The sequence below is a fragment of the Oncorhynchus masou genome, chromosome 24 (assembly GCF_036934945.1).
Source record: "Oncorhynchus masou masou isolate Uvic2021 chromosome 24, UVic_Omas_1.1, whole genome shotgun sequence".
NCBI lineage: Eukaryota > Metazoa > Chordata > Actinopteri > Salmoniformes > Salmonidae > Oncorhynchus > Oncorhynchus masou.
In genome coordinates this window covers 75,887,421-75,898,926 of record NC_088235.1, presented here as the reverse complement: position 1 = coordinate 75,898,926, position 11,506 = coordinate 75,887,421, and the positions used below count along the sequence as shown (strand labels likewise).

General features: G+C 39.5%; 1 protein-coding gene across 1 annotated transcript in view; it reads right to left on the bottom strand.

Annotated features, from left to right (window-relative positions):
• Positions 1-6,049: 6,049 nt before the first annotated feature.
• The window catches only part of LOC135512662 (AT-rich interactive domain-containing protein 3A-like), a 40,960-nt gene continuing 35,503 nt past the window's right edge, over positions 6,050-11,506 (bottom strand). Inside the window, exons 8-9 of the mRNA XM_064934911.1 lie at positions 9,878-9,967; positions 6,050-9,313 (exon numbers count right to left, since the gene is read on the bottom strand). Of these exons, the coding sequence (XP_064790983.1) occupies positions 9,177-9,313; positions 9,878-9,967 (227 nt within the window). The 3' untranslated portion in view covers positions 6,050-9,176. The remainder of the gene's footprint in view (positions 9,314-9,877; positions 9,968-11,506) is intronic.

Here is an 11,506-nt window from a genome sequence, read left to right as displayed (position 1 = left end):
ATGCTGTGGGCCTGGCCGCTGAACAGCGAAAATGGTCTGGTTTACATCTTGAGCCCTCTGTTGTTAACATCGTACAGACTGCCAGGAACCCATCTACCATGTCAACCTATGAAACAATGTGGCACATGTTCTGCCAGTGGTGTGAGGAGCAGCGGCTTGCTCCAGAATCTTGCGGCATAAAAACCGTGGTCCAGTTCTTGAGGTCTTTGTTCAATGCTGGCAGGGCTGCATCCACACTTAAGGCAATTCATCCAAAGGGGGCAGTATTGTCCCGAGCAGCAGTCATTTAAGCATGTCATGATGAAGAGCAAGAGGGCCCACTTGACAGCCATCCGCTCATGGCAAGGTTTCTTAAGGGAGTCTGTCAATTACGCACCTAAAGAGCCTCCTCAGTTCCCAAATGGGATTTGGATCTGGTTCTTGGAGTACTATCTAGACCTCACTTTGACCCTTAAGACACTAGACTTGAAACCTTTTCTTAAGACTGTGTTTATGGTGACACTCGCCTCTACCAAGAGGATTGGCGAGCTCAATGCTTTACCTGTTAGTGTTATAATTTGTGTTTTACATTTTTTGGTTGAACCTTTATTTAACTAGGCAAGTCAGTTAAGAACAAATTCTTATTTACAATGACGGCCTACCCCGGCCAAACCCGGACAACGCTGGGCCAATTGTGCGCCACCCTATGGGACTCCCAATCATGGGCCAGATGTGAGCAGCCTGGATTCGAGCCAGGGACTGCTGTGATACCTCTTGCACTGAGATGCCATGCCTTAGACCGCTACGCCACTCGGGAGCCCCAGGCATGTGTTACACTGCGGCCTAATCCTGCCTTCCTACCAAGGATCCTGCCCCCAGGTCACGTGAACAGGGAAATGGTGCTAACAGCCTTATCCACCTCCATGCCCACTGGGGCTAATGATGTTGATGGATGCGCTCTTTGTCCTGTGAAATCCCTAAACATGTACGTGGAGCGGACTAAGGTGATCCGTCGCTCTGATCAGCTGTTTGTGTGCTTTGGCGATAGAGAGGCAAGCCTCTCAAAACAACAGTTTTCACATTGGATTGTAGACATTATCCTGCAAGCCTAGCTGGTTGCCCAGTCCCATAGTCTGTGGTAACGTTGCCAACTCCTGGGCACTGCTCTGTTTGACATGTGCGGCTGCCAGATGATGACTAGCATAGACCCTCAAGTGAAATAGAACAAAGGTTACTCACGTAACCACGGTTCTATGAGCTAGGGACTATGTTAGTCCAGATGTCGGTTCCCTTGTAGCCTCGGGAATAGTCTAGAGGAAGTGATGCTATGCGCCCAGGTATTTATAAGGGGTTGGGGAACGCGCATCACACCCGTGACATGGAATTACTCTGATATTAATATCACGACTCATCCTGCCACCAGGCGGAAGGATATCCCATTGAATGACTAGCATAGTCCATAGCTCATAGAACCGCATGTGCGTAACCTTTTCACAGAGCTAGATCCCCTACAGCAGGGGTGTCAAGCTCATTCAATGGACTGCCTAGGGTCTACAGGTTTTTGTTTTTTATTTTCAATTAAGTCCTAGACAACCATGTGTGGGGAGTTCCTTACTAATTAGTGACCTTTATTCATCAATCAAGTACAAGGGAGGTGCAAAAGCCTGCAGCCACTCTGCCCTTCGTGGAATGAGATTGAAAGCTGTGCTCCACACTGGTCTTTGACGAGAAGGGGAAAAAAACTGTCGGGGGAGGTACTCTTCTGCACTGTTCAACCAATCCAGTAAATGCGAAGGAGGACTTAAGATGGTGAGTTGCCTTGTTAAGTTAAAGCTCAGGACAATACTGCCCCCTTTGGATGAATTGCGTGCCCATAGTAAACTGAAAAAAAATCTGTCCAAAATTGCTAATATATGCATATAATAATTATTATTGGATAGAAAACACTCTAAAGCTTCTAAAACCGTTTGAATTATGTCTGTAAGTATAGCAGAACCCACAGGGCAGCCAATCTCCCAAACTAGTTTTGGAAACATGAAAGTTGGGCCAACTTTGACGTCATCGCCCCCACCCTTCCCAACCAGCTATGGATCTGGAAACACTTTCTATGTCTTCCACTAGATGTCCTCATTCAGTAGAGCGTTTAATTGTGGAAATACCATGAAACTTTGGGAGGCAAAATAGTGGGTGTCCCGAGAAAATACATGCGCGTTAGAGCGCGAATTGTACACAGTCATTCCTCTGTTCCAGATTGTCTGAGAAGAATTGCTTTTGTCTGGTTGAATCGCCAATTGTTTTGTACGTTTATATCATCCTAAAGCTTGATTCTGCACTTAGTTTGACCAGTTTAGTCGACATATAATATGTAATTTTGAAGTTTTGATGCGCAACTGTTCGGGACCAGAAGTCATTTTGGATGCATTTCAGCTTAAAGTGGTAGCATATGCTAATACAAAGACACACGACTTGAAACAAAACGATGTATTGGGTAAGTATGACTCCTTCCACTACATTCTGATCGAAGAACATCAAAGGTAAGGGAATATTTATGTTGTAATTTTGTATTTCTGTTGACTCCAACATAGCGGTGAAATATTGCTTACGTCTGAGCGCCGCCTCAGATTATTGAATAGTGAGCGATTTCTTTACCGTTAAAAATAAATGTGACAAAGCGGTTGCATTAAGAAGCAGTGTATCTTTCTAACTATATGTAGAACATGTATATTTAGTCAAAGTTTATGTGTATTTCTGTTATCTGGCGGAGCTATCTATAATTTCTCCGGACATTTTTGAGGATTTTCTGAACATGGCGTCAATGTAAACGGAGATTTATGGATATAAATTGCATATTATTGAAAAAAACATAAATGTACTGTGTAACATGTCCTATTACTGTCATCTGATGAAGATTTTCAAAAGGTTAGTGAATTATCTTTCTTTTAATCCTGCGTTTGTGATTGCATCTTTTGTTCGACAAAATGGCTGTATATCGTCTGTGTCTTTGTGGTGGTTTGACATAAATATGTGCTATGTTTTCGCCGTAAAACATTTTAGGAATCTGACCGCTGGGTAGATGAACAAGGTATTTATCTTTCATTTGAGCTATTGGACTTGTTAATGTGTGGAGGTTAAATATTTCTAAGAATATTTTTGCATTCTGTGCGCCACCTTTTGAGTTGAGGGGGGGGGGGTGCCCTTGCTTGGGGAACCTGTACCGTGAACACGTTAACACAGGGCGCTTTAGAATGGTAAGGCTACACCAACTGACAAGATGAAAGTCTAGGAGTGAAGTCGGGGGATGTGCATCTGCGACAGCCAAAAGTCGGATACTAATGTGGTTTTCCAACAGCAAAGCTCAGATTAACATGGCAGTGTTGCCATTGTTTATATATAAAAAAATATATATGATGTGTAAGTAAACATGTCTCCAAACCCCATATCACACACTCAAACTGAAATCAGGTGTATACATTGTATAATCAGTGAGCCTTAAATATCACATTAATTTCTAGCCACTGTATGAATTATAGCAAAGTTGGTTGCTTTTTCCGTCATCGTGTGGGTTGAACAAAAACACCCTAATGATTGGTTGACAATGTTTTAGAAATATATAGAGCCTCCCACAATGCAGCCGATGGCTGCAGGATGAAGTTGGTGAAGAGCAACTGCAGAAACTTGCAGTCGACTGCCTGACCTTGTAAAGTTCAAGCAGTCACAAATCGGACAATTTTTATCCATGCAACACACTTTGAAAGGTGGTGACCATTGCCAAAAGTGATCCGCTTGTACAGGCCCACATAGTTTCTAAACCAAGAAGCGCATCATCGCAAGACAACTGGGAGCCCTTGCACAACAGACCAAGCAGATCAGGCCAGGGGTTTGACAAGTCAAATACAATTTTATCGGTCACATACACATATTTAGCAGATGTTATTGCGGGTGTAGCGAAATGCTTGTGTTCCTTGCTCCAACAGTGCAGTAATATCTAACATTTCACAAGAATACACGCATCTAAAAGTAAAATAATGGAATTAAAAAATATATAAATATTAGGACGAGCAATGTCGGAGTGGCATTGGCTAAAATACAGTAGATTAGAATACAGTATATGCATATGAGATGAGCAAACACTGCTAACCTTAAATGAAGACCAGAAAGTGGCTGTGGTAACGAGTGACGTTGGTCACCGACTTTTAAAGTGTGTTGCAATATGGGTATAAAAATTGTCTGACTTGCATGTCGACTGCATGAACTTTACAAAAATCATGTGATCTAAAGTCATGCAGTTTTTGAAGTTGCCTTGGTTTTGATGAAATCGCCTTCAAGTCGCTGCAGTTGCTTCCGACCAACTGCAACATGCAGCATCCATAAGGATACCTGCTTTGCATGAGGTAACGATTTAATCATTCGCATATAAACACATACTATGCTGATGAGTGACATAGGAAGCAATGTGAATTGTGTTTACTAAGATGAATTAAGTGTCAAGCCATTCAGACCAGCCTTCCAGATTGAACTTTCATAAACTACAGTACCAGTCAAAAGTGTGGACACACCTACTCATTACAGGGTTTTTCTTTATTTGGACTACTTCCCACATTGTAGAATAATAGCAAATACATCAAATTTATGAAATAACACACATGGAATCATGTAGTATCCCAGAAATTGTTAAATCAAATTATATTTTCTATTTGAGATTCATCAAAGTAGTCACCCTTTGCCTTGACAGCTTTGCACACTTTTGGCATTATCTCAACCAGCTTTATGAGGTAGTCACCTGGAATGCATTTCAATTAACAGGTGTACCTTGTTAAAAGTTAATTTGTGGAATTTCTTTCCTTCTTAATGAGTTTGTGCCAATTAGTTGTGTTGTGACAAGGGAGGGGTGGTATACAGAAGATGGCTCTATTTGGTATGACAAGAACAGCTCAAATAAGCAAAGAGAAATGACAGTTCATCATTACTATGGACATGAAGGTCAGTCAATCTGGAAAGTTTCTTCAAGTGCAGGTCGCAAAAACCATCAAGCTCTATGATGACTGGCTCTCATGAGGACCACCACAAGAAAGGATGACCCAGAGTTACATCTGCTGCAGAGGATAAGTTCATTAGAATTACCAGCCTCAGAAAATGCATCCCAAATAAATGCTTCAGAGTTCAAGTAACAGACACATCTTAACATCAACTGTTCAGACTGTGTGAAATCAGGCCTTCATCATCAAAATGCTGCAAAGAAACCACTACTAAAAGGACACCAATAAGAAGAGACTTGCTTGGGCAATGAACAACGAGCAATGGACATTAGACCGGTGGAAATCTGTCCTTTGGTCCGATGAGTCCAAATTTGAGATTTTGATTCCATGCACTGTGTCTTTGTGAGACGCAGAGTAGGTGAACGGATGATCTCCGCATGTGTGGTTCCCACCGTGAAGCATGGAGGAAGCATGATGGTGTGGGGGTGCTTTGCTGGTAACACTGTCGGTGGTTTATTTAGCATTCAAGGCACACTTAACCAACATGGAAACCACAGCATTCTGCAGTGATACGCCATGCCATCTGGTTTGCGCTTAGTCCCACTATCGTTTGTTTTTCAACAGGACAATGACCCAACACGCCTCCAGACTGTGTAAGGGCTATTAGACCAAGAAGGAGAGTGATGGAGTGCTGCATCAGATGACCTGGCCTCCACAATCACCCAACCTCAACCCAATTGAGATGGTTTGGGATGAGTTGGACCGCAGAGTGAAGGAAAAGCAGCCAACAAGTGCTCAGCACATGTGGGAACTCCTTCAAGACTGTTGGAATAGCATTCCAGCTGAAGCTGGTTGAGAGAATGCCAAGAGTGTGTAAAGCTGTCATCAAGGCAATGGGTGGCTACTTTAAATAATCTCAAATATATTTAGATTTGTTTAACACTTTTTTGATTACTACATGATTCCATGTGTTATTACATAGTTTATGTCTTCACTATTATTCTACAATGTAGAAAATAGTACAAATAAAACCCCTAAACCTTTGACTGGTACTGTATATTTGTGTTGACAAGAACAGCATGTAACACCTCAGCTGACATTCTAGGAAAAAGTGATATTTATTAAAAACCCCAATAAAACATTCACACAAACACATATTGATTAAATATGCAAGAATAGTTCGTCACCCCTCAGTAAATGGTTAAAAGCATTAGAGGTCACACATTCTAAAAAGCATGTTGTTGACGATCTGTTATTTGGGCACTACACCATACTAATAACTGGTTATTAAAGAGGCACAACATGCCACACTTCATCTTCACTTGTTTCCTCATATTTTGGGAAGCATCCCATTCAGTGGAAAGGTTCATCATAGAAAATAATGGAGGAAAACAAATTGCACACGTGTACAGAACAAATTAAAAAATACTTTTGTGCCTGTATCTATAAGAAGTAGTTGAAAGCTGAAAAACCAACTAGAACACCAATGAAGAGTGCGACCGTTGGTGCACCCACTAACTTTAGCCCTAGAAGGGATACATCTGTAAAAACTGGAGGTAGAAGTATATTCCTGAGAAGTAAAAGACAAAAAGCCTCATTTATACTCTGAATTTCCAAGTACTGTACATGAAAACAAAATAGTTAACAAAACCAAGGCCGGTATGTCAACCTAGTGCTTCCCCAAATCTCACAATACTATTATCGTCATTCATATTATGACTGTTATTATTAATATTATGATACATGTCATTGTGTAATCTCTGTGCTAGGTTTCTATATCATATTTGTTAAAGAAAGAACTTAAACGTGAAAAACAAAGTAACTCATATTTACAGCCATCCAAAGCCTTTTCAGAAGTGTTATCTATACAGGTTCATTCATAGAAGAATTGTCACAGCATAAGGCATCTTGCAATAACAGCAGATATTTTATCATAACATTTAATTTGATTTAATCTCCACATATGTTTTGGTTGTCCCTGCGATATACTATCTACCAAACAAATAGTTCAAGCAAGTGGTAAATCTCATATCAAGGCTGAAAATTCATGGAATGATTCTGATTAGAAATAAGCAAGTCTCTTAACTTTGGTTGAGATGAAGAAATGGGGGGGGGCTTGCAATCAAATATCAACAGGAGAAAGGCAAGTCATTTTTTTTCAAGAGAACACTTCTGTACGCTAGCTATAGGGGCCCCAAAAAACAACCATATCTATCCCTGAAACGTATGATTGTGCACTGTAACAAAGAAGTCCACTAGGGGGCAGCATCCCAGAGTAATAAAATAAGTATTCCTGACTGAGGCGTCCCTGGTCTCCATTGCATGTTGCCAAAAAAATCCAAAGTAATTATCATCAGCTATGATAGAGGAAAGATTAAAGGTTTAATATGATTGTCTGCAATAATCTATCCTTCCAAACATTATTTATCAAAAGCTGAATTCCCTGACCACAATCCAACTACAATCTCTTATCTCTGTCAATACATTGTACAGTATAGACCCAAATCATGAAACGCAGCATTATATATCACACTTTAAGATATAACCGCAATATACTACTTCATTAAGGTACTGTGTAAGGATCTTACAAGAGATATAGTCTAATCATAGTCTTTGAGGTAGAGGGGCTTCATTGTGGAAAAACAGAACACACGAGGTATACAATGTTGTAACATCTCCTGATTGTCGTTACAATGAACTCAAAACTCCACCCTCGCTGAGGATTCTGAACTCGAAAAGAGTGTGAATCCATGCAGTTTCTTGAAGATGCAGAAACAACCTTCGTAGTAGCTGTGGTACCTTAGCAGTTAAAATGCAAATATTTCTGAGCGCTGCAAATCAATGGATATCTGATAAAAATAGATATTTTCTTAATGACCAGATGCTCAGTTGTTGCCTTGGGGACAAGGAGGTCAAAGGTCAATTTGAAGAGCAGTGCTGACCCAAAGACAGTAATTGATTGGCTGTTTCCACCCCAATCCTTTACATAAGCAGCCCTACGTAATGCAAGCACGTACCTAAATTCATAAACGCTTTGTTGTTATGAAGATGTCATATCAATGTGTAGGTGCTTTTAAGACATGATTTCAAGCCCCTAAGTAAAGCTACTTCAACCCCAAACCTCTGTTTTAAAGCAGCACTATTGCAGAGCTAAGAATTCCTGCACCCATCAATCCCCTACTATAAGCTGTAAGTAAGGACATCCAAAAGCGCAGCTAACTTTAGAGTGAATATGATCCCTCTACTTATACAAGTACAGAGGACCCTGGGTAATTGATGAGACAACCAGATAGAAAACTACATTCTAAAACTAAAAAACAAATGGTTTAAACGGGTCATAAACGAAACGAACACTCAAACCAGCAAATACAGTTGTATAGTTTGTAACTATGACAGAAACGTAAAGCAGTGAAATACAAAGTGATTGTTTCACAGCAAGCTGGCAGACACCTGAGAAAAACCAACATGTCTGCACATATAAGTCCCAATGAGCATTAACAATTCCTGTTGACTTCCACCAGGAAAAAAAAAAGATCTTGCATCGTGACCACAGAGACTTGTGAACCTGTGTCTGAGGTACAATTACTAGACAATCTCAGCAAAGATTGATTTGTGTGCGACTGCATTATGCAAATGTAGAGGTTTTCTATAACATGAGGTCACAATGTTACTTTGTTATGCCCTGAAGAAATAAAATCTTTAAAGCTTTTCTACTTAAAATAGAAGATATTTAAAATGTTCTACTTTATAGAATCCAAATATATATTTTTTTGCAATAACTATATTGTTAGTGATGATGATGATAATAATAATAATAATAATAATAATAATAATAATGAGAATAATAATGTTAAAAATAAAATAAGTTTAATTGTGAGTCAGTAGCTGTGTTACGTGTAAACAGTGCATTACCCTTCCAACCTATTATTTTTCATTTGTTCTTAGATAATCACTGCATTTATGTAGAAATAAATTATTCACAGACTGTGCATATATCGTAATCATATACTGGCTCTTTGTTGGGTTATTCAAACTTATTTTGGCTAAAGAACAGAAGAGGAGAGAAGATATGAGAGAACCTGAGATAGACCACTTGAAGTACACAGAGTTTTAGTTTGTGTTTTTCTGTATATGTTTTTTTTGGCATAGGCTATTTAGAAAATTTGGTAGGGTTTTTTTTGGCTTTAGTTTTGGCATCAAAAAGTGAAGGGTTCAGAGTTGTTAAGATGATGGGTTGATTGAGGTAGGTGTGTAGGGGAGCGGCTGGGATCCACTGCGCCCACCAGGGGCTTTGTTGTTACTTGATGATCCTGAGGGGCCTGAAGAGGCTGACCCTGCTGCCTGAGCAAAAAGCATACCTGAATGAAAACAAAAAACAGACATAAAGTAACATTTACATACCCTACATTATTCATCTCATATGTATACGTATATACTGTACTCTATATCATCTACTGCATCTTTAGGTAATACATGTATCACTAGCCACTTTAACTATACCACTTTGTTTACATACTCATCTCATATGTATATACTGTACTCAATACCATCTACTGTATCTTGCCTATGCCGCTCTGTACCATCACTCATTCATATATCTTTATGTACATATTCTTTATCCCCTTACACTTGTGTCTATAAGGTAGTAGTTTTGGAATTGTTAGCTAGATTACTTGTTGGTTATTACTGCATTGTCGGAACTAGAAGCACAAGCATTTCGCTACACTCGCATTAACATCTGCTAACCATGTGTATGTGACAAATAAAATTAGATTTGATTTATGTCATTGCAAAGAGATAGCAAGTTGAAAGTTCAACTTGTGTTTTCCTGACCTACAAAAGGTCCAATGTTGTGAGTTGCAACAGGTCAGGAATGACAGTTGTAGTAACACAAGAGTGTCGTTGACTGACTGGTGACTCACCGGTGTACATGACTCCATTGAGCTCCACTGACATACTGATGCTGCTCATGCCATTTGTGGTGAGATTGAGAGCGGAGTCCTGCCGGCCACCTGAGAAAACACACAGCATGTAACGTACACAGCATTTTACAGGTGATGTTTAAAGCAGCAATCAGCAGTTGAAACAAAGCGTTTTTCCCTGCCCCTGTTTCCTTAAAAAGCTGAGGGATGGGGCTGGAGAAACATGACACCGATATGGATGCAAGGATAGACCATCCATATCAAAATGATAGTTTAGCCATGTTTTGAGGCTATATAGTGTTTGTTTACATTCATTTTGTTTACAAATCTGCTGGAGGGTGGTTGTGGAGTTGCGAGAGAACTTGGGCAAATACAATGGCGCAATTCCACTTGACATGTGGACTGACAATTTTCGGAAAATAGGATACTTGTTTACAAACATTGGAGTAAAACATGCTTATATTTCAGGTTGATGGGGTATGACAGTTAAACTAAGCTCATGATGCATTTATATGTTATATTATTCAAGAATCAATGGGTAAATATCCTTAAATTATATGTACAATTATATGTGGTGAAGTTATTAATTGCATTTTGGATGGTGTATCAATACACCCAGTCACTACAAAGATACAGGGGTCCTTCCTAACTCAGTTGCCGGAGAGGAAGGAAACCACTCAGGGATTTCACCATGACTTTAAAACCGTTACAGAATTTATTACTAACTTAACAGAGTGAAAAGAAGGAAGCCTGTAAAGAAAACAAATACTACAGAACATGCATCCTGTTTGCAACAAGGCACTAAAGTAATACTGCAAAACATGCATCCTGTTTGCAACAAGGCACTAAAGTAATACTGCAAAAATATATATGTGTCAAAGCAATTAAAAGTTATGTTTGGGGCAAATCCCAATACAACACATTACTGAGTATCATTCTCCATATGTTCAAGCATACTGGTGTCTGCATCATGTTATGAATATGCTTGTAATCGTTAAGGACTAGGGAGTTTCAGGATAAAAAATAAACAGAATGGAACTAAGCACAGGAAAAATCCTAGAGAACCTGGTTCAGTCTGCTTTCCACCAGACACCCAGAGATGAATTCACCTTTCAGCAGGTCAATAACCTAAAACACAAGGCCAACTCTACACTGGAGTTGCTTATTAAGAAGACAGTGAATGTTCCTGAGTGGCCGAGTTACAGTTTTGACTTCAATCTACTTGAAAATCTATGGCAAGACCTGAAAATGGTGGTCTAGGAATGATCCAAAACAGATTTGAGAGAGCTTGAAGACTTTTGAAAGAAACAATGGAAAATGTTGCAAAATCCAGGTGAGGGAAGCTCTTAGAAACTTACCCAGAAAGACTCACAGCTGTAATTGCTGCCAAAGGTGCTTCTACAAAGTATTTACTCAGAGGTGTGAATAGTTATGTAAATTAGATACTGTATTTCATTTCTAAAAACAGGTTTTCACTTAGTCATTATGGGGTATTGTGTGTAGATGGGTGAGATTTTTTTTTTTTTAATCCATTTTGAATTCAGGAAGTAACAACAATTTGGAATAAGTCAAGGGGCAGGAATACTTTCTGAAAGCACTGTAAACTAACTAACTGCACAACCTAATTTA